This window comes from Podarcis tiliguerta, assembly GCF_965153285.1.
Source record: "Podarcis tiliguerta genome assembly, chromosome: 1".
NCBI classification, from domain to species: Eukaryota; Metazoa; Chordata; class Lepidosauria; order Squamata; family Lacertidae; genus Podarcis; species Podarcis tiliguerta.
Window position 1 is genome coordinate 105,426,218 of NC_139534.1, and position 24,435 is coordinate 105,450,652.

General features: G+C 44.3%; 1 protein-coding gene across 4 annotated transcripts in view; it reads left to right on the forward strand.

Moving 5' to 3' along the window:
• The window catches only part of ESRRB (estrogen related receptor beta), a 158,859-nt gene extending 150,051 nt beyond the window's left edge, over positions 1-8,808 (forward strand). For all 4 annotated transcript variants that reach the window (XM_083448471.1, XM_083448470.1, XM_083448469.1 and 1 more), the window contains 2 exons: positions 2,299-2,568; positions 4,143-8,808. In XM_083448471.1, coding sequence (XP_083304597.1) covers positions 2,299-2,568; positions 4,143-4,387 — 515 coding nt within the window. In that variant the 3' untranslated portion in view covers positions 4,388-8,808. The remainder of the gene's footprint in view (positions 1-2,298; positions 2,569-4,142) is intronic.
• Positions 8,809-24,435: the final 15,627 nt, after the last annotated feature.

Here is a 24,435-nt window from a genome sequence, read left to right on the forward strand (position 1 = left end):
AAGCATTTTTGCAAGAGCCTAATATAAGACATTGATGTGTGTTATTTTTGCTCGCATGCAGAGTTTTGTGCTTAGTTTTCCCTAATATATGTTTTGTGAGAACTGCATCACAAAATGTGTTGAAGAGTGAGTTATAAGGATAACAGCATTTCAGCTTGCATATTGGTTTGGAAAGTATGGTGTTATCTAGGTTCACATTAAGCAAATAAAACAAAATGAATTTCTCCCCCATTCCTGGTTGTAACCAAGGTGTGAAAATAAACCACTCTTTGTGGAAGGAGCAGGCAGACTTTGGGCTAGGTTGAGTCTCCATGCTTTCTTTATATGTAGGATTTGTATGTGTTGTGACAGACTAGGAAGAGTCAGGAAATACTGAGAAGAAGCTCAGTTGTCAGTAGTGTTTCTACTCTCATCCTCTCCCTCCCTCAGCAAGAACAGTTCCCCCCATTTCTTCAGGACTCTTGTGTGAGTCTGGTAATTTTGAAAGAGCATCTCAAGAGTGAAAATGGAAAATTTCATCATGCAAAAGTGAGGTGTCCATGACATTCTTGTGAGTAAAGTTGCAACAGAAGGAGATTTATACCTGTGCCTGTTTGTGAGTCAGTAGCCAAACTACTCCCAGTGTCTTACTCATGTCTGAATCACTAGTAGACAGACATTTGCCCTTGGCACATTAAGAAATTTGTGATATAGGAAGTGGCCTTTTCTTACACTTGTGTTTCACACAGAAACAAAGCCCATCTCCTTGCCTCCTTCCCCACACTGGCTGTAATGCCTGATTTCGTTTTTCCAGTGTGGACTGTATGTTGTTCATCTCCCAGATTCCTTCTGACTTTTCCAGTTTTGAGAGCAGGTGGGCAGGCTAGGTGGCTCTGCCTCCAGATGAACCATAATCTCCAGATCCCCAGTTTTCACGAAAAGAAAAAAAAAGAAGTGAGAGAATACATTTCTAGTACTTGTGGAATCCGAGTTATAAGGCAAAACATACAGGAACTATTCTTTTTGTGTGTGTGAGAGAGAAACCAGCCAGGCCCCCATTTAGTATGTACTTTGCATCCCCACCACCACCTAGAAAAATTATTGCCAACACACATGATTTTACCATGTAGTTTTTAAGCACAGCATTCCTCTGTTGCGGGGATCTCAATAAATGCTACTAATTCTAATTTGTTCAGTTCTCATTCATGGCTTTTCAGTGTCTGGTCTGCCTGGTACCCAAATTGGTGTTCATGTCAGAGTAGGTGCTGTTTGTTCCTGTGGGTCCTAAAGTAACATTAATGATCCTCTGGTTGGTGGAGGCAATGTTAAAAAACTGGATTGAGTTCCATTGTTAAGAAAAATTGACTTGGATCCTAACTTTTTTTTCTGAAAAGGGAATGAACTTCTGTTTTTGGAAGGGAGTTGCACTCATGGAGGAGGTCCTTCTGTTTGCAGCCTGAATGGACTTCATGGATTGTGAATGGACTTTTGTGATTAAATGCTACCAAGCTTGTTGGTGTGAAGTATAAGCAAGCCTAACATTAATAGCCAGGCACATGGCAGTATTTAATGCTATTCTATGGCGGCAAGTGTGAAAAGAAACACATCCACAGCTCTACATTTATTTGTTTATAGTATACATGGTTTATTAGGCAGCTGTTCCACCTAAATTTTATAGATCAGTCCTTTTAAATAAAACACCTGAGTCTTTACCCTTTCTTTCAATCATGTGTGCAGCTTCCAAAGCAAATGGGAAGCTTTGGTATATGGCAAGCTGAAGGTGATTCCATATGGGATTGTGTGAATAAAAGTATTCCGTTACAAAATCCATGTGTGTCATGGAATGGTTAAAATCACCCAAACTACATAGGACAGGCATAGCCAAACTTGGCCCTCTAGATGTTTTGGGACTACAACTCCTATCATCCCTAACTAACAGGACCAGTGGTCAGGGATGATGGGAATTGCAGTCCCAAAACATCTGGTGGGTCAAGTTTGGCCATGCCTGACATAGGAAGTGGCTTACCATGTGGAACTGCAAATGCAACTGGCTCTTAAAATGTGGCACACCTGTGAGTAAAATGATTGAAAGTTTCATTTTTTTTTAGCACTTTGTCAAAGGAGCATTTTTTTTTACCTTGAACTGTGGTTAAATGTTTATGGCCAAGGGCTCCCCATGGGAATATTGAGGTTTCCATCATTGGGTGACCTAACAGAGTCCCCACCAGATTTCTAAGCTTCAGGGCTTGGAGCAGGCAGTGCTAAAACATCGTCTCCTACTTGTGTACGTAAGTTGACTTGCTCTTCTTGCCCTGCCAGGCTTTTCTAATCTTTCCCTGGGGGACCAGATGAGCCTATTGCAGAGCGCATGGATGGAGATACTCATCCTGGGTATCGTCTACCGCTCGTTACCCTATGAGGATAAATTGGTCTATGCTGAAGATTACATCATGGATGAGGAACATTCTCGCTTGACGGGCCTGCTGGAGCTCTACCTGGCCATCCTGCAGCTTGTGCGCAGGTATAAGAAGCTGAAGGTGGAGAAGGAAGAGTTTGTGACACTCAAGGCCTTGGCTCTTGCCAATTCAGGTAAGGTTACCATCTGGAATGGACATGAGAGTCTGGCCACCATCGCCCATGCAACTGAAAGGCTCACTGAAAGATAGGGCTGGACATTGGGTTCATGAGCTTTACATGTGGTCCAAATGGGGACTTTCTAGACTACTAGAGTGAGATAACATCCCTTTATGATTCCTTTGGTTCACTCTGACGGTGGTCAAGATAGAAAGTATGTTCTGAGCACCTCCTTTAGTTTTTATATCCCCCTGGTTGTCGAAACAGCTTCCAGATCACTGGGTAGTAGTGATTTCATATTTAACCAGCATTGTGGTTTGTTTCACTTCATTTTTTACTAACTCCAATGCTACCTTGATCTTGGAAAACTGCCACTGAAAGGTTCTGTGATACAGAGCCAGTGCTTGAACCTGGCTTGTGGCAGCTGCACATTGTAGAGAGGCCTATCTAAAAACATTCCATCATGAAAAACAGATACATTAAAAACACACCCACCCATGCCTCAACACTGAAAATTGCGTTAGAAAGAATCCCAAACTAAAAATACCAGAACCCATAACTTACAGTACAATCCTAACCATGTCTACTCAGAAGTCCTAGAAAATGCAATGGGATTTACTCCCAGGTAAATGGAGTTAGATTGCAGCCACAAACAGTAATAGAATCAAAGGCTTGTAGACAAAGAAAGGTTCTCAAATGCTGGCGGAATATGTGTTAACCTCTAAGGCAGGAAGTTCCATCTAGGAGGTGGTGCATACCACAGAGAAGGCTGCCTCTCACACCGCACCTCAGAAGACAGTGATATGCTTAAGAATGGTGCATCAGCTCTTCTTAAAGGACAGGCAGATTTGCCCTGTCACTTTTTTGCTGGTTGGTTTGTTTTGCAGATTCTTTTTATTGGTTTTCACAATATTATAAACAAACAAACAAACAAGACAAACAAACAAACAAACATAACAAACATAAATCATAGCCTTACTGAAAATTACAGTTATTAACTTTGTTAAGTGACTTCTTCGCTTCCCCTTGGTTGAATTTCATTGCATGTCCTTTTAACGGTTTTCCAAATCCCAATTTTTATGAAATTTAACTTAAACATTAACATCCTTAAATCTTTACCTTATATAATTAAACATATTAATTCATCACTTAACATAAATAAAATCCTAAGCCTGTTAAGTATCTGCAAGCTATTTCCAGTTAATTTAACTTAACAAATTTAACTAAATAATCATTAAATATATTCCATTCTTCCTGATATTCCTCCTCCTCCTGGTCGCGGACTCTTCCGGTTAGGTCGGCTAGCTCCGAAAAGTCCATCATCTTCATCTGCCATTCTTCTACTGTTGGTAATTCTTGGGTTTTCCACTTTTTAGCTAACAAAATACGAGCAGCAGTTGTGGCACACAAAAATAATTTAACATCTTTCTTGGGCAATTCCAAACCTGTTATTCCAAGAAGAAAGGCCTCTGGTTTCTTTATAAATGTATATTTCAACATTTTTTTTCAATTCATTATAAATCTTTCCCCAGAAGTCTTTCAGCTTGGGACAGGTCCACCACATATGATAAAAGGTTGTCTCTTTGCAGATTCAATGCACATAGAGGACATGGATGCAGTGCAGAAACTCCAAGACCTTCTCCACGAAGCTCTCCAGGATTACGAGCTGAGCCAGCGTCATGAGGAGCCACGGCGTGCGGGGAAGCTGCTGCTCACCCTTCCCCTCCTGCGGCAAACAGCTGCCAAGGCCGTGCAGCACTTCTATAGCATCAAACTGCAGGGCAAGGTCCCCATGCACAAACTCTTCCTAGAAATGCTGGAAGCCAAGGTCTGACAGGGCCCAGGAAGCAAACTGGAAGCCAAGGTTGCGGCCATGGAGCTAAGCAAACAGAGGTGGCAGCTGGCTTTTATCTCCAATCATTTATTATGGAAGAATTATTTAACATCCATCTGGCAGCCACGCCAGTCTGTACATCCATCTGAAGATTATTGTGTACAGAGAAGGAAACTCTTTTAATCAACATCACTCTCCCCCCCCCCTTCTTTCTTTCTGGAAAATTATAGAACAAGCTCTTGCACTTGCAGAGGGAGCCAAAGGAAGTCTGGAGCCCCTAAGAGTGATGCTGTTTGCACTATCCAGGGCAGCCCATTCCTATCTTCTTTGACCTAAGAGAAGGGGTGTGGGGACTGAAGCAGAAAATGGTGAAAAATAAGAGTTTGTAACATTCATAGCATGGTGGCGTGAGAGGAGATTAAAAATATATCTGGGCGTCAGTGGGTCCGCAGCTTGACCCCTTTCCTCAATGCTGTGGTCCATGTGATGGTGGTCTGTTTGGGGAGGAGCGTTATGGGATCTCTTAAGTCGAGAATGGCTGCCTCCTGTGCTCAAGCTACACAGAAAACATGTACATAGAGGCCCTCCTTATTGGGAAGGACAGGCCTGACCGTGTAAGATATCCTGTGATATTGTACAGCATATTTGCACCTGGCTTTCCCCTACCCATGTGCAATCATAACATTCCCGGTGGTGGTTACTAGAGAAGCTGGAGACATGTCCTTGAGAGAGAAAGAGAGAGAAGATCTCGTTGTGTGAGAACATGCAGAGGGAAGTAGCTGGATACTTTCTGTTGTTGTTCCAAGGCTGTAGTCCCTCAGTCATCCCTTCATCCTCCTAGACGTGGTGCTATTTAAAAAGAAAAAGAAAACCCTCTACCTCCTTTCCTACTTTCTCCACATGGCCTGAGGTCACTGGAATCACAGGGAGTGGGCCAAAATAAAAGTTATCCCAAACCAGGGCATTTCCCAGTCTTTCCTCACCAATAGATTTCAAGCTCCAAATCCAAATATTGGATATGTTCCCTGAGAGGTAGGGGAGAAGAAGAATTAGAAGAACTCACCTGCTGGGCTTGCGCCATGCTAAGAGAACTAAAACAACCCAGGGGAGATACTTAATTTTTGCCTCCGCATTCCTTTCCCACTGTGGCAACTCTCTCATTGAGGTCAGTTGCTTGAATCCAGCTTGAATGTAGCTGAAGGAAGGCAAGGGTAGCAAGGCTTATATTTGAGCCAAAACCTGTTTTGAATGGCAGGCTTGAAGTGATAAGTAAGAGAGTGCCTCTGAGAATTGGAAGTGCTTCTCCCTCCCCATCAAGGGATTGGGGAGGTAAGGTTTCTAGGTTATATTTATAAAAATAATGGCTTCCAAGTTAGCTAGGCCCCTGCCAACCCTCTTTTCAGAGATTAATTACTTTTCTTCTCATCAGTCCCACAGAGCCACAAGTCCAGATGGCTTTGACTGGTTTGTGGCTTTTCAGGAGGGTGATGTGTTTGTGTGTCTGTTTTCACGGTTATTTTGGGATCCAGCAGTGAGTTCAAGAGTTAAACCCACTGTTGCAGGAGCAGCATTGAAGCCAAGATGACCATACAAGTGAAGTTTACTTCCAAAGGGAGTGGTCAAAACAACATGTGAAAATAGGTCTAACCAAAGCAATAAAAGGTATAGATGGCAAAAATATATATATCATTTGCCAAGTGAGGGCTGGGCAGTGTCCTGTCTGCTTCCTGAGGTAAATCAGAACAGAGGCCTCAACTTCTTTACTTTGTACTAATTCACTTTGCTGCTTCATCCAGATGCTAATCCAAAGGTCCTCTTTTTTGAAGAGGGAAAAAGTGGGCAGGGAGGGAGCCAGCAGATTGCTAAACTGGTCTTCCATGGCTATGAAGGATGTGACAGAAATAAACACAGTAATCATGAAACTACCTTCAGACGCCTGCGGTTGGCAACTGATTTGGGGGCTGGACCATACTTACAATCTCCTGACAGTTTTGTTTTTGGATGACAAACAGCTCCAGTTTCCTGCTCAAAATGGCTCCCTACTTCTTTTCCACCCATGGGGGAAAGTATTTTGATGGATGCTCCTTTTCTCAGAGTAGCCTTCCTCTCTCCCCAGCTTTCTTTATCCTACTAACAGTCACTGTCATTCTTCTCCAAAATAGCCATCACATGTAGGGGACAACAGTAGCTCACTGGCAGAGCGCCTGCTTGGCATGCAGAAGGTCCTGAGTCCCTTTATTGGCATCTCTGTTGAAAAGGATCAGATCACAGGTGATGGGGAAGGTCCCCAGCTTAGACCCTGGAGACCCACTGTACATCAAAGTAGATAATACTGGGCTACGGGAAATAGACCTGAATTTGCACAAGACTTCCTATGTTCCTGTGTCTCTCCTTTGCAAAGCATGGTTGCGGGATTTCTCCCACTTTCGGGCAGTAAACAAGTGAAGACTCAGTAAATGCAATAAATGTGGGAACAATTACTTCTCGTTCCCATGTTTGTAAAACTACCACTTTGTTCATTTACAAATAGCCTAAGGTCATCTTATGTTGCTGGAGCATAAAATCACTGCCTTGCTGGGTCCATTTAGTGCAGCCTTTTGTCTCCAATTGTGGCCATTCTGGTAAGCTCTCAAGTAGGGCATTGCCCACACCTCTGCATATATATATTGTACCAGTGTTTATTTTTTCTGAAGTCAGAGGCAATGTGGAGCTTGCTTGTCCATGACTCACTGCGCCCTTTTTGGTTCAATCAGAGATATAGCTGCATCACTCTCAACCAACATTCCCCAGTCTGATGCCGTCCAGATGATTTTTGGGTTTCCAGCTCCCACCAGCCCCAGCTAGAATGGCCAGTTTTCAGGGAGGATGGGAACTGTAATCCAAAACATCTGAATGGTGCCAGGTTGAAGAAGACTGGTAAAAACTAAGTGAAGACCACATAACCTTCAGTAATTTTGAAGATGGTTTAATCTTAGGGATATAGGGTTGTCATGGTCCAGCCAGCGCAAGGATTGCTGGTTGCACAATGGGACTTCTCCACTCTCCTCTGTCCACCAATCCCCTAAATCTCTTCCAGGGGTCCCCCCAACCCTCAAGAGCAGATTTGGGGAGGTTGCAGGGTGCAAGGAGGGGAGAAGAGGGGGGAAAGTCCCACTGTGCAAGTGGAAATCCACGTGGAGGTGGAAGGCATTATGTGGATGCCGTCCATAATCGTAGAGGAGGCTGAGACAACATATTCCAAATTAATTTAATAGAACATACATCTGAGGAAGACAGTAGCAATCAACCAGAGCAGCAACTTGGTGATATTTTAGATCTTATAGGGAGAGTGGATAGCACAGACCATCTTCAGATTTTAGCAATATGGGGACAGCTCTGGTTCCATGCCTTTGGAACTAGCAGAAAGTGTGTGTGTGTGTGTGTGTGTGTGTAAGCATGCACTAAGCAATTATTCGGTCCTGCACATAGGAGTCAAATATTTTGTAAGGTACGAACTACTGGTACAATAATGATTCTGACACCTGCAAACCCTCAGACAAGAGTAGCTTCCATGGAGAAGGTAATGAAGTCCCCAAGTGCTAACCCCGGGATTAGTTTAGGGCAAGGCATGCAGGTAAGTGCCTTCACTAGAATAGAAGCATGACATCTGTCAACCTCCCCCTTTCCAGGAAGCTGTGTCACCCTACTTCTGTGCCTACCATTAACCCAAACCTGCAGTGTACTCTCTCCTTCCCAAAGCTTTACATAGGTCACTGTCTTCTGCTCTGAAATACAACCCTCCCAATGAGCCGTGGAGGCAACAAATGCTGCTTGCATTCACATTCCTTTCTGGGGTCTCTGGCCTTTAGTGCAACCAGCAAGCAAACACCCAAGTTGACGGGAATCACTTCAGATCAGTGGTGCGATACCCACCACCCCTTGCACCTGAAAAAAAGGCGGGCATTATTTTGAAGTGAAAATATGAAGAAACTGCAAAACCACAACCCAACAGTATTGTTCATGCCAAATAAGGGGGCGTTATTTTCTTCTCTCTTCATAACCAGACTGACTCATGTGTTCAGAAATGTCGAACACGTATTTTGAAACCATGCTAAAGCAGCTGTCAAAAAAGGAAGGAAAGAAACCCTAAGAATGTATGTGGCTGAGGTTTTTTGGCCAGTCATGTGGTCCAAAGCCAGTCCTGCTCTGGTGACTTGATGGTTAAGAGAAGCCAAAAACAAGCAAAGGGGGAAAGATGGGGAAGCCTGTGCAAAACTATGCAGGGTGTCATAGTCCAAGAGTGAAATAAAACAGTAACTACTCAACTATTATCTGCTCCTGAAAGAAAGAAAAAACTGTCAAATAACTAATTAAATAAATCGTATTCTTGTGGTACAGGTCATTTCGAACAAACTGAGAAATAAAACAAATGTACAAACAAATCCTGTTGAGGTTGCATTTATTGAGTATTCCAAATCATCACTTCACCTTATCGCACTGAGAGATTTGCTTTACACTATGGTACATCCAGGTACAGTGGTACATTGGGTTACAGACGCTTCAGGTTACAGACTCTGCTAACCAAGAAATGCTACCTTGGGTTAAGAACTTTGCTTCAGGATGAGAACAGAAATTGTGTGGCGGCGGCAGCGGGAGGCCCCATTAGCTAAAGTGGTACCTCAGGTTAAGAGCAGTTTCAGCTTAAGAACGGACCTCCAGAACGAATTAAGTTCTTAACTGTATTCATATTGTGGGTTAAAATAAACACATCGGAAGGGGAGCAAGAATGTGTGCAGTACCTTTCTTCCTCCATCCTTGTCCCTCTTTAGAATTTAGGGGCAAACCTCTGAAGTGGGGAGCCTCCCCTTCCGTTTTAACTGTGTCTAGTCCACAGATGCTTCCACACTAACCCTTTTCTATGGAATTGCTCTCCTTTGTTCACCCACTTTTTATAGAATATCCATATATTTTTTCCCCAATCACTTGCTTTCTGTGCTGCCCTCCCATGTTTTTCCAGACCTGATTTGCGATTGTTTTAAAATATTAGAATATAATTGGAGGTTGAGGCTGTTCAATGTGGACCAACAAAGCAGTACCCATGTTTTTCAAGGCTCCTGTGCCTGTAAACAAATCACTTCCTCTTTGTATGGTCAGCTGATTTTACTGCTTCCTGTTGACCCTAGCTTGGTGACTTGTAATTTCCCTTTGAATAGCCTCTCTGCAAATTGTTCCACGTCAGAACTGCCACCCCTCCCGTGGGGTTATGTGCTTAATAACTGGTTTCCTATTTTCCCCATCACTTTTTTTAAATGGAAAAAAAGAAAAATTAAATTAAGAAAAAAGATATGAGGAAATCAGTAACCAAAAGCAAAGGCCACTCCCTTATGGGAGAATAAATTAACATGGGGCAATTCATAGAGCACCTATTGAAGGAGACATTTCTTAGTAATCGTCCCACTGGGAGCAATAAGAAAACAATAAAACCAGCTAAACCTGCAAGCAATAAACCTGAAGTAGCCAGGTAAGTGGCTGAGAGCAGCTTATTTGTGAGAAGATATTATAGAATCATCTTCAGTCATATGAAAGGGCACAGCTAAAGCTGTATGGAACCCTAATTTTAATTCTGCTTCCTGCTACTTGCAAAAAAAAAAGCAATGTCTTAACAGCGCTGAAGAGCTCTTGTGTAGAAGCACCCCAAACATGAATTTTGTTAGCACAGCAGTGCATAATCATCTCCTGGAAATGATGCTTAGGTTTTATCCCAAACACCCAAGCTCTTCTTTTGGAGGGAAAATTAAAAGGAACACACTCTTGAGGTTTTTCAGAGGGAGGTGGCAGAATCACTCAGAGAAAAGGAGCAGTTGTCTTCAGTGATGGAATCCAAACATATGGCAGGTCAATGGAAGATCCCAAGAAAATGCTGAGCAATGGATCAGATCCATGAATCCATGAAGCTAAACAAGGAGAAATACGGTTTTTGGCCAAAGCAAAAGGTGCCTTGGGTCCAGTAATTACGCAATATGAGGCAAAGCTAGTTATGCTACCATTAGAAAGCCAAAAGTGCTGGCTAACGGAGACATTTTGTAAGGCCACATTCACACCCTGCATTTAAAGCACTATGATGCTGCTTTAAACAGTCACAGCTTCCCCAAAGAATTCTGGGAGCTAGAATTATAGAATGTCATGGACTGGCTGGATGCAGAGGAGTGGTGGGAGATACCAGCTGTGGAACCCCCAAGGGAAGAAGGCTCAGAGTCAGGGGATTGGTGGTAGGATGATGATGAGTGGTCAGAGGGAGAAGAGAGCAGACTGGGAGAGGAAGAGGCTGGGGCAGAGAGCAGCCTAGAATCAGAGGCAGAAGCAAAGGTTGGATGGGGTGGGGGTGGGGCTAGAAGCAGTGATGAGGGATGTCACTGAAGAAATCTCTCCCTCCTGCTGCAACCAGCTCCCTTCCCACCCTCGTCTCCCGGAACCAGAAGAGGTATGAAGAGGGCAGAGCAAATATAGAAATGGTGACATAGTCTCAGATTGCTTGGGAAGGACCTGGGGAGGAGGGGAAAGATCTACCAGGATGCGTTCCTGTGCTCACTAGGCCTGGCCCCTGATTTGAATTTGTGTCCTTGAATAAAGAGTTAACTTTACTCATGTCTTGTGATTTATTACTGACTTGCTCCTGACACAGAATCATAGAATTGTAGAATTAGATGGGAGCCCAAGGGTCAACTCTGTGCAATGCAGGGATCTTTTGCCCAATGTGGGGCTCAAACCCCCAACCCTGAGATTTAGAATCTCATGCTCTGAGCTATGTTGTTTGTCCCCAGAGTTCCCTGGGAAGTGAGATTAATTGTTAAACCACTCTTGGAATTGTAGCTCTGGGAGGGGAATGGGGATTTTCTAACAACTCTCAGCACCCTTAGCTAACCACAGCTCCCATAATTCTTTAGGAGAAACCATGATCGTTCAAAGGGGTGTCCTCGAGTTTTAAGCATGTGGTGTGAATGTGGCCTGGGTCAATATTTACAATTAATCTCAACAGAGACAGAATAATTAAATTCAGTAGCAGCTTGTGCGGTAGAACAGAGCCACTCCTTGATACCTGGCCATGGTTGCTTACCTACATAGGGCAGAATGGGAGCAATGTCTGAGCCACACGGTTGCACCTGTGAGGCTGTTGCTGCCAACCTGACACTCTTGCGGGTGCATTCACATGCTTTCAACTTTGACACTGCTCTGCTCTGCCCCAGACCCATCCAATTAAGCAGCGGCAAGGAGCAGGGCTCTGCAGGTCCGCTCTACCCTATGTACAGCAACAGAAATCCAGCATGGCTAATGGCTGGGAACGAGGGTGTGTGTGTGTAACTCAACAGCATCTGTAGGGCTGCAGATTCCCCATCTCTGCTCCAAAGCATCTAGATCCCAGATACCCTTTTTGGTGGTAGAACAAATCTTGCGTAGCTCTTCCCCAGAAAGGTACAATTCAGTTCTTGTGACTTTTTGGCAACTGGTCAAGACTACAAAGTTCTGGCAGGCTCATGGATTGGCATGACATCTGATTTGAAGGCAGCTTCAGGGGGTTAAATGTTTTCGGGACTTGCAATGTATATATTTGATTTAAATTGTATTTGATTTAAATATCATTAGCCACGTTGCAGATTTTTTTTTTGTAAAACTTGAAATGTATTGAATGCTTTAATCAATAGCTAAACCTTGGGGGGAAATCCATCGCTTTCTGGTTGTAGAAACCAGATCAGGAGTCCACCTTTTACAATGATAAAAGGGCATTATATTCAGCACTCCCCATCTTACAACTCTATGGTGTCAATAGGTCCACAACAGTCAGGGCTGATGCAAGCCTTTACAGCTGCTAGCCATAGTGCAACTAAACCTGGATGAACCACAGTGGATGCCAGTTGCAACATGCTCCAGAACTCCTGCTGAACAGAAAAAAAATGTGCACAAATAAAAAAAGAGAGTGCCTCTCTTGTGTTTTGGCTAGCACAAAAACCTATGTGGTTTACCTTCTCTCTGATTACTCACAGACCATAAACCAGGGGGAACTGGATCCAGTTGATGTCTGTGGTCCAGGAGAGGAGTGGGCAGATCTGGATAACGGAGGTGCAAGCCCAGGAGATGTGAGGAGGAAGGAACTGGAGGAGGGAGATGTGGGCAGGTGGGCAACCCAGGTGAAGTGAGGAAGAGGGATCCAGAGGACACAGGTGCAGGCAGATGAGTAGGCAGGTGGCCCAAGATGAGCTGCAGAGGTGTGGCGAGGTCTGATTTCTTTTTATGTGAAGTGTAACTAAAGGGGCAAGGAGTTAGAATCATAGAATTGTAGAGTTGGAAGGGTTCCTAAGGATCATCTAGTCCAACCCCCTGCGATGCAGGAATATGCAGCTGCCCCATATGGGGCTTGAACCTGCAAGCTTGGCATTGTCAGCACCATGATCTAACTAACTGGGCTATGGAGGTTGGTGGAGTTGACAAGTGAAGCAAGTAGGGGCACAGGCCCTAGTAAAAACAAACCAGCTAATAAAAAAGTGATATTAAGTCATGCCTACATGTAAGCTTCATATTACACCGCACTTACAATTAAAGGGACAAACAGAGAACTATGGGGGGAATATGGGGCAGGGGCACACGACAAACCTGCTTCTTCCTCACAAGGTCCCTGTGCACCTTCAAAACCAGCTCTGGAGGGTTAGGTCCACACAGATAATATCTCATAGTAGAACTTCCACTCAAATCAGCAGGAAGAATCCACTATATTTCCCCAAAATCTGAACTATCCAATTAGTTTTAGTTCTAACCACCCCCTGCAACAGAAATCATACAACCAACTTTAAGCTTCACAAGACTCTCCCATGGTGTCAGGTAGAAATGGTTTGTGTATATGATACACAAAACCCCCAAGGGCAACATTTAGTTAAGTTACGCTGTCATGCTCTGCACATATTGTACACATACAGCTCATAGTTGCAAAGGATTTATTAATGAGTTTCCTTCAGAAGCAATGTAAGAGTAGGCAAAATTAACCAGTACCCATTTTTCTCTGTTTTTGACCTTTACAGCACAATCCTATACATGTCTACTATGAAGTAAATCTTATTGATTTCAGTGAGGCTAGTGGGTTTATAGTTGCAGACTTACTAAGACTGATGAACGGGATCTCATCTTATTCTGTGAACCGCCCTGAGACCTCTGAGTATAGGGCTGTATATAAAATAAAGAAATACCTCTTTAACATTAGCAAAAATAAAGGGGAACAAATTAAAATATTCTAGAGGCACCACTTTTCGGAACATAAACCTAGTGTATCTAGAAGCAAAATACCTTTTCTGTTGTTGTTTTTTAAGTTTTTATTCTTCAAATGAGAAAAGTTCCTCCAGCCCAAAAAAAAACCTGTGCCAAAAACCAAGGATTTGTTGACGGCCCTTGCTTCAGTGAGTAGTCGTTGGATTTCAGCAGCTTTATCGTAACACAAATGTGTCTCCAATGCAGAAGCAATAAAGGGAGAGCAATGATCAGATAAGGAAGAGCAAAGCTAGAGGAAAACCACTTTAGCTAAACTGGCGGCGACTGATAGAAACTAAAGCCTGTATTTAACAGCTGAGTTAAAAAAAACAAATCACATAAATGTTGTTTTCATGGGGAGATGAGGGGGGTAATTTACGCAGCCTGTCAATTAAATCGAGTGCAATACGCAGGTTATGAATAATCTTACCGGGGTGAAGAATGTTATTTTTGGACAGAAAATGATCTAAAGCCAGATTATATCATCTCCAACAATTCCATTTTCAGAGTTGTAAATTCACTTCAATTTTAATATTGAAGTCAGTCGATCCTGCAAATAATGTTTATTACCATTTACATTATTAAAGGCACACACATTAACCCAAATATAATAACATGCACGGAAGCCACTTCCGTGCCAGATATTCTAGGGAGGGTCTGGCCATTTTAACAACAGCAAAAAACAATACCCAGGAAATAATTTTGAAATTACAATGTCATCTCTATGTTCCCTGAACATTACACAGTGAGTAAGCTGGCTGAGAACAAGATGTAACGAGGGCTAACAACACACACACACACACACACACACACACACACACACACACACACTATTTATTCCCTGACTTCATTAGAATTCTCAAGTCCCATACCTGAGATTTTGGGAGTAACAAGATGGAAATAAACCACATACAGGGCTGGCTTTTAAATGAGGCAATATGAAGCTGCCTGCTTCAGGGGCAAGATCCATGGGGGCAGCAGATCCCTTTCCCAATGGATTGCCTGCTGCTGCCATTGCTGGAGAAGTGGCTGTGGCAGTGGATTCTGTGTTCCATTAAGATCTTACAGAGCTCTCAAGAGATCTTATGGGAAGCCGAAGCCGCTGCTTTGATTCGGTCACAGGTACACTTCCTGCCTGCACCACCACCTGAGAAGTGAGGAGAAGAGGCAGTGGCAGAGGGCAACCAGCCCTTTCTCTTTCTCTGTCTCTGTACCTGCTGGGCAACAGGTGCCTCAACTGCCTGAACCCACACCCCAGAGAAACACAGAGGCAGGAGGTATCTGTTTGGGCCTGCCTGGTGGCCTGAGCTCTAACTGAGAGTGGGAGAAGAAGGGGTAGCAAAAAGAGTGGATGTGAAAAGAGGTGGAGAAGGAGAGGAGCCGGGAGGGAAGGGGTGGCAGATAGAGGGAGTTCTGCCCACCATTGGCTGTACCCCCAGTTGACTTTTCCCTGGGTCAGTGGTGATTAGGCTTCAGGGAATCGGCTTCCTCCCCTGTGGCCGTAAATGAGCAGATCAAACAAAAGGAATTCTTACCAGTCAGTTTCTTAAATAAGCACAGCGAAGGACAAAAGAAAGTGCCAACCCAGAATGGCAGTGCTCCCAATTAAGGCTTACACCTCCTCAATCCCTATTAATCTACGTCACTCCTATGTCTTGTAATCTGAGCTTGTACCCTCTGTGCTTTCTGTTTTGAGACTTTCTGAGCTCTTCTTGACCTTGAGCTGAGTGGAGGAATGGTGTCCGGAGACTATGAATCAGTTAACCCTCTCTCTTCCGGTGCTTCTTCTCCTAGCTGTTCCCCACCCAGTATTTCCCAGCTTTTGCCTTCTGAACTATGCCCCTCTGCAAACCACTGGTCTGAATCTATACTGTCCTCCTGCTCCTGGGAAGATTCAGGAGCACGGTCCCTGACAATGGCCCACCATATGTATGAAGAACATTCTGCACCCATGTAACATACCATTAATTTGTGCACCTTGAGATTTCCCCCTGTTTCTGCATTGGTGCCTTTCCTTCTTTTCATCTTGAAATGGTGGCAAGGGAAAGATCATACCTGATGGGAGTAGGAAGTGCAACGTAAAGAGATTTGGTAGAGCTCGTCTGAAAGGGAGGGCCACTCCTCAGGGGCAGAGCACATGATTTGCACATGAAGCTTCCAGGTTTAATCCTTAGCATCTTCACTCAAGGCTGGGGAAGACCCCAGAGACCTGCTGATGATGGTGACCAGTGTTGACTGGGGTGGGGAAACTGTGGCCCTTTGGATGTTGGTGGGCTTCAGTTCCCATCACCCCTAACCATTGGCCATGTTGACTGGGGCTGTTGGACGTTGCTGTCCTACAAGATCTGGAAAGTCACAGTTTCCCTGTCCCTGGTGTAGACAGTGGTGAAATAGATGGACCAATGATGTTACTTGGGTATCAGGTAGCTTCCCATGTTGCTTGCCTTCAAAGTATGATTCTACATTCCCTGTCCTCCGTGATTATTGCACCCTGGATAAAGAATTCCTTTGTGCTTAGTAAGGGCTCTGCTGTATGGACAGTAGACAGTACAGTAGTGATTCTAGGGAGACTAAATCCAAATCTATGTTTGCCTTGGGCAATCCTGATTAAAAAATTTATTCACACTATAGCTCTCTCAGGGATAGGGGAGAAACTCAACCCTAATTTGAACTTTCCGAAACAATACACTGAAACACAGCCATCCTTTGAAATTCTGAATTTTGTAATGCAACTCCCCAGTCAAGTAATGTGTGCAAAAATGCATACATTAGGGTAAAAGGTTTGTATAAATGAATACACTAGTGACAATGGCATATAGAATTGCATTATATCAGGGAAAGTGCTTTGCAAAAGGTGTATATGAGACAAAATTAGGCCAAAAAAATGTGTCTTGGGGAAAAATTGTACTGGGTGAATTCACACTAAAGTGCTAATGAAGCTTCATGATGACTAATTTTTAAAAAGTCACAAAATGGTATGGAAATGTGGAGAACCGAATTTAATATGAGAAAAATGAGAAACTGGGCGAAACAGAAAGTGACAAATTAACCCATCCCTAGGCACTCGACAAGTAGGTTTTTCAGGGATTTTAAAAACCTATACAGGTGTCAACATAGACTGGCAAATGTCAATGTTTAATTTAAGGCTCCCCCCCCCCCCTTGACGCCTATGGTGGTCTGTGGCTTGAGATTACTCTTCTGGGCTTGGGTTCAGTCAGTGACATCTGGCAAGCTTCGGAGGTCCTGCAGCCGTTCTTTGAGCAATTACACAGAGCGTAGCTCATCCCAGACGCTTCTCAAGGAGGATGGAGGGCTGACTACTACGATGTCAGGAGATGGAATTGCTGTGTGTAATGTATGCTGTCAGAACTGTCACAGTGGCAGGGGAAATGTATGAGCGCATTGAAAAATATGCTCTGCTTTTATATATGGCTTTCCACATTTTCATCTCCCCCCCCCCCTTAAGTCTTTGCTTCAAAGCAGCTGTGGACCACCTACCGGGAGCGTGGAGCACAAGAAAAGGTTTTAGAAGATACCTAACGCAGACAGAACGAGAACGAGAGAGATGGGTGCTAATCGGAAAGTACATAAACTGGTGATGACCCTGGAGTCCCAGACAGAGAATCGGCTCGTAATTGAAGACTCTTTCAAGGGCTTCTTCTCTGCTTGGTGACACACAAGCAAACGATTTCAAACAAGCTACGACCATCTACATGAACACGATAAAAGCATCCTCAGGAATGTGGGGCAAGAGAGAAGAAGAAACACTTCCATGCATTAATTCACGTGATAAGTAATGGGTGGAGAAATCAATAGCTTCCACCTGCATATTCCCAATATAAGCAGACTCTTTCAGTGGGTTGGTGAGTGATCCTGTGAGTATGAAAAGCAGCACTTCCCACAGCGATGAAGAGGAGGCTGGAAGGGGCTGGTGGAGGGCACCTTGGAAAGGTGAAGGCAGAAAAGAGGAGGAGGAAGAAGCACACTCCTCATCACTGTGATGGACAAAATAATAATAATAATAATAATAATAATAATAATAATAATAATAATATTTATACCCTGGCCAGAGCCGGGCTCAGGGCGGCTAACACCAATAAAATCACAGTAAAAACATAATGGGGGAGGCAATTTAAAATACAGGTTAAAATGCAATTTAAAATGCAGCCTCGTTTTAAAAGTATCTGATAGATCAAGACCATAAGGGGAGGGCAACATAAGGGTCAGACTGAGTCCAAACCAAAGGCCAGCTCTGTTTTGCAGGCCCTGCGGAAAGATGTCAAGTCCCGCAATGCCCTAGTCTCTTGTGACAGAATGCTCCACCAATTCGGGGCCAGTACTGAAAAGGCACTGGCCCTAGTTGAGACCAATCTAACCACCTTGTGACCTGGGACTTCCAGAATGTTGTCATTTGTGGGGCGTACAAGGAGAGGCGGTCCTGTAGGTACGTGGGTCCTAGGCCGCATAGAGCTTTAAAGGTCAAAACCAGCACCTTAAACCTGACCCTGTACTCCACCGGGAGCCAGTGGAGTTGGTAAAGCACTGGATGAATGTGATCCCACGCAAGGACCCTGTAATAGCAGGGTGGCACACAGCCGATTGGAAGCAAGGAGAGGCAAAGGGACATTCTAATTTTGGGAAAGAGTGGATCTCTTCCTCCTTTCTGACCACATCCTACTACAGATCACAGGCCTCTCTCCATGCCACATCCCTCAGCTGTCCTGCTTTGCACCATCCCTGAGAGCCTCTGACTGGACAGGATGTGTCCTGGAAGTCTAACAAGCGTATTGCTTGCCTGCATAGAGGAAAGATGGGTGTGCGAGCACATGCGTAGCTGCTAGTCTACCGTACAAAGGAAAAAATCATTCCTCTACATACTTATGCCCAACACTGGCATGTGACCCCAAGAAGGTTGCATAGAAATGAACGTAGCCCTGAAGCTGGAAAAGGTTCTCCACATATCAAGTCCAGTGACAGCCGTACTTTAGGGGAAGAGTTTTTAACAGGGTGGAGCAGACAATCTCCTGCCTCCTAGTGCATGTTGCAAACAATGCAGGACAACACTCCCTCCTTTTGCCGCAGGAGTTTTTGTCCTAGGTGTCAAAGCTGACATCATTTGTCTGTTTGAGGTGGTCCATCTTCACTCATGATAACATAAATATATTGATTTGTGATTCAGGGCCAGAATATTTTAACAGAAACTGCTTAGTGTGTTCTCATAGTCTGTCCCCTTTGTACTAAGAGGACTCTTAAAAATAAAAAAAAACAGAAGCCTTTATTTGCCTTTAAATATATGCTTTGTCCCAGGCAAAAATATGCTTTGAGTCACCGAAGTTCTGTGTCTAATTTATGAACAAGTGAAGTAAATTAATATTGATTGAGTTTATTTTTAAAAGTCTGAGAATCTGGGAGACTTTTCATGGCAGGTAGGTCCCCTAGGGATGTTTGGATTTCACATTAAAATGTTTCACTGGCCTGTGAGATAAATAAAATAATATGGGGAAAGCAATGCATCTCAGAACACTTGTGGCTCATCTCCCAGCCAGCTAACCTGGGCCATTCATTAGTCAGGGGGCTCCTTAGCTCGCTGCAGCAACGGTGTCCTTGGTGGTAAAAGATTATCGGGTAGATTTGGAATATTGTTTTCACAGGTGACAAAGAAGTGGAAGAGAAGCAGCCTCGGCGATTTGTATGGATCAAAGAGATTCTGACAAGATATAGCCAGGCTGGGCCAGACCGGATGGGCTGACTTCAGGAAGTAGCTACGCAGGATGAACAACCTTGTCTGGTTGCCCTTCAAGAAGGAGGTTGGCTTCCCTCCTGGAGACGATTGAGAAACGAGATAGTTGCTCATGACCAGCAGCTTGCAACTAAGAAAGGCTTGAATGAAAGCAAAGGTTGGTGGGGGCACAGGAACATTGGGTAATGCTGTGGGGAGCGGTGGAGAAGGAGCCTTCAGCAGCTCCTCAACTTTCCAAGATGGTTTCCCCTGTTACTTTGCTCTACCAGGTCACAGCCACATGCAGTTATCTAGGGAATCATGGAATGGTAGGATTCCATCCCCACACAGGGGCATCCAACTTCTATATAGCTTTCAGCAAATGTGGAAGACACACATTCCTTGGCCTTTGACATCTGTGTGTTTTCAGTATCCACTCTATCCTTGTGAGTGAAATATGTGTTTTTTTGTGTGTGTTTTTTTAAAAAATTAAATTGTTATAACCTTCCCTGCTTCTTGGGAGAAAAGCAATGACAAACCTAGACAGCATCTTAAAAAGCAGAGACATCACCTGGCCAACAAAGGTCTGTATAGTTAAAGCTATGGTTTTCCCAGTAGTGATGTATGGAAGTGAGAGCTGGACCATCAAGAAGGCTGATCGCCGATGAATTGATGCTTTTGAATTATGGTACTGGAGGAGACTCTTGGGAGTCCCATGGACTGCAAGAAGATCAAACCTATCCATTCTTAAGGAAATCAGCCCTGAGTGCTCACTGGAAGGACAGATCGTGAAGCTGAGGCTCCAATATTTTGCCCACCTCATGAGAAGAGAAGACTCCCTGGAAAAGACCCTGATGCTGGGAAAGATGGAAGGCACAAGGAGAAGGGGACGACAGAGGATGAGATGGTTGGACAGTGTTCTCGAAGCTACCAGCATGAGTTTGACCAACCTGCGGGAGGCAGTGGAAGACAGGAGTGCCTGGCGTGCTCTGGTCCATGAGGTCACGAAGAGTCGGACAAGACTGAACGACTAAACAACAACAACAACAACAACAACAACAACAACAATAATTCAGGTGTTCAAAACGGCACCAATTAATAGATGACCAAAATGTTACATCAAGCTTTAACTTCGTAGTTAATAGTGATTTCCACTATAATATGAGAAGCAGCCCTTGATCTTAGCAATATTTTTCATTTTTGCAGTTCATCCACCGGTTCTAAAGTTGGGTCATGCAACAGTTGTTGTTATGTTTATTTATACCCCCCACCTTTTTCCCTGACAGGGATTCAAGGCAGCTTACAGATAAAATAAGCAGTGCTGAAGACATTGGTGGGGGTGGATCATTTAAAACAATTAAACATTAATAGAATTAAAACTCTTTAAATATATAAAGGATCTATTAGAAACATACAGACAATCACAGCAACAAAAACCAGCATGGCATCTGGCCCGTCATTAAAAGCAGCCAGTTCCCAAAAGCCTGTTAGAAGGATAAAGGCTTCACTTGCTGGTAGAAAGACAACAAGGAGGCAGCCAGTTGAGCTTCCCAGGGGAGGGAGCAGAGGGAGTTTTAGGGTCATGCTCCCTAGTGAAATTTGAGAGCCTGAAGTCTGCCACTGGAGGAAGTTCCAAAGCCTGGGATCAGCCGCTGAGAAGGCCCTCTCCCACATCCCTACCAAGCATGCCCATGAGAGTGGTGGGGCTGAAAGAAGAGCCTCCCTTGAAGATCTCAAAACCTTTGTATGAGAGAATAGCCTGGACCTAAGCCATATAGGGCTTTATAGGCCATATCCAGTACCAGAAGCAGACCAGTAGCTAGTGGGATGGTTGTAGCAAATGAATCCTATGCTCCCTATAACCCGTCCTGGTCAACCATCTGGCTGCAGCTGAGCCAGTTGAAGTTTCTGAGCACTTTTCAAAGGCAGTTCCACATAGAGTGCATTGTTTGTTGTTGTTGTTGTTTAGTCGTTTAGTCATGTCTGACTCTTTGTGACCCCATGGACCAGAGCACACCAGGCACTTCTGTCTTCCACTGCCTCCCGCAGTTTGGTCAGACTCATGTTTGTAGCTTCGAAGACACTATCCAACCATCTCGTCCTCTGTCGTCCCCTTCTCCTTGTGCCTTCTATCTTTCCCAACATCAGGGTCTTTTCCAGGGAGTTTTCTCTTCTCATGAGGTGGCCAAAGTATTGGAGCCTCAGCTTCAGGATCTGTCCTTCCAGTGAGCACTCAGGGCTGATTTCCTTCAGAATGGATAGCTTTGATCTTCTTGCAGTCCATGGGACTCTCAAGAGTCTCCTCCAGCACCATAATTCAAAAGCATCAATTCTTCGATGATCAGCCTTCTTTATGGTCCAGCTCTCACTTCCATACATGACTACTCTACTCCAAATGGGATGTAGCGAAGGCTTGCACCACTGTGGTTAAATCAGACATCACAAGGAACAGGCACAGCTGGCACACGAGCTTTAATGGTGCAAATGCATGCCTGGCCATTGCAGAGACCACCCAAACTGCAAACCTGTGTCTTAAGGGGAAGTTACCCCCCCCCCATCCAGCACAGGCTGAATCCCTCTTCCCTGTTCTGCTAAAGAGTGTGGATTTGCTCCCTTCCATTATACCACTGGTATATTTTCTGAACAAAACGATATGATAGAAGGAGAAAACATTTATTTTCTCCATCCACTTTCTTCATGCCATGCATAATGTTACAAACCTCTGTCGCATCACCTAAGCATCGCCTTTTCTCTCAACTAAACGTCCTGCAACCTCCTCTCCCTTATGGGGATTCATTATCATTAAGCCAGACTGAGACTGGGCAGCCTTTCAGGTTTTCTAGACTCTTTCAAATGGAGGATTGTCCTCTGTGAAGGAGGACACATGACCACCTTAGCAGGAGTGAAGGGAAGGAAGGAGAAGCAAGCTTCAAGAGAACTGTGGCCCATTGGAGGCCTCCATGAATTTCACCTGGGGGAAATTAAACTCCAGCTTCACAGCAAAGAGTCATGTGTGAGGAGAATGCCCGCCAGGGACAAATGATGAATGTCACTTGCCATGACACATTCTTTATTGGAGCTTTGTCACTGTGCTGCTTTGTGGATAATGCAATACAAATTACTATTATCATTACTTAGCCCTGTCAGCATTCTCCATTCTTTAAAGACAGAGACCTTTCTGTTCACCTCATCTCTGTCCCACACAATTTACCAAACAGCACACAAGTGCCCTCCGTGGCTTTTGGCTACGGTTAAAAAACGATTCCCTTCACAGCCAGCATCAAATCTGTTCCTCCATTTTTAAAAGGAAGCTCCTGAAAAATTTCAAGGAGATTAAAAAAAGAGTGTGTGGAGGAAAGCCAATACATGCAACGTCTGCTTAATAATAATAATTTATTATTTATACCCTGCCCATCTGGCTGGGTCTCCCCAGCCACTCTGGGCGGCTTCCAACAAAGATTAAAAATACATTAAAATGTCACACATAAAAAACTTCCCGGAATAGGGCTGCCTTCAGATGTCTTCTAAAAGTCAGGTAGTTTTTTATTTCCTTGACATCTGGTGGGAGTGCATTCCACAGGGCGGGCGCCACTACCAAGAAGGCCCTCTGCCTGGTTCCCTGTAGCTTTGCTTCTCACAGTGATGGAACCGCCAGAAGGCCCTTGGTGCTGGACCTCAGTGTCCGGGCAGAACGGCGGGGGTGGAGATGCTCCTTCAGGTATACTGGGCCTAAACAGGGCTGCCTTCAGATGTCTTCTAAAAGTCTGGTAGTTGTTCTTCTCTTTGACATCTGGTGGGAGGGCATTCCACAAGGCGGGTGCTTAAGCACTGGTTAAACACCTCTGCAGCCTTTTGTGTCTGATCCTGTCTCCCTTTTCATAAGCATCCTTGAGATGCACCTTTAGTCATAAGAGTGCTGCTCTTCCATGTGCCTTGGGGTTGGCCCAAAGGCTGCAGCTGCAGCAGAACATGGAGACCAGGTTGCCTTTGGGGGAAAACTACTGCCAGCATAATACACTCTGCTTGTGAGATTTGCACTGGCTGCCAGTCTGCTAACAAGCCACGTTCAAGGTGTGTGCACTAAAATATAAAGCCCTACGCAGCTTCAGACCAGGTTACTTGAGAGACCACTTGGCCCTTATACATCCAGTAGACTGCTGCAGTCTCCAGGAGAGTTCCTCTTGCAAGTTCCAAAGATCTGAGAAGACCTCTCCACAGTAATTTCCAGCAGGGCTTTTGGTGTGGCCGCTTCTGTTCTGTGGAATAATATTCAAGATACCACACATGCCCATTCTCCGCACTTTCTGGAAGCAATTGAAGACATTTTGTTGTGACCGGCTTTCCTAGCTGAACAAATGGGTCTTTGCCATGGGTGTCTACTTTGTGTGGTTTTAGTCTTGTTTTAAATGTATTTTTGTGTGTGTTTTCAACTCCTTTAAATTATTTTTAGTGTAAGTCGCTTTGAGATGGTTGTTTAGAAGGTGATTAATAAATTAACTACAACAGCAACAACAATGGACTACGTCAGAAGATGGTGGACTTTCCTTCATTGGAGGTTTTTAAACAGAGGTTGGATGGTCACCTATCAGAGATTCTTTAGCTGTGATTCCTAAATTGCAAGTGGTTTCGACCCTTGGGATCCATTCCAACTCTACAATTCAAAGCAGATGTCCCCACATCCTCGAGAATCCTCCCTTTAACAAATGTGTTACAACATCATGCAAAGTCGCTTTGCCTTGTCACTTTCAGAGGACCCCTGCCATTCTAGTGAACCATTCCTTATTTGGAGGTGAGGGAAACGCCCTTCAAGAAAGGAAGGCAGGAGAAAACTGAAGTCTGTTGCCCTGATTGACAGAGAGCAGTTCTGCTGCAATAGCTTTGTTTAAAATGCAAAATGTAGATGTGTTTAGAGGACACATCGGCATCAATCACTACATGCAAATGCCTACCGTGGGGAAGAGCTTTCCCTTTTAAGCTGCTCCTTGCTGCCCTAATCAAGTTAATGCCAGCGACGGAGAATGTCTTCAGCACTGATGGGCTGGTGATAGCTCTGCTCTGC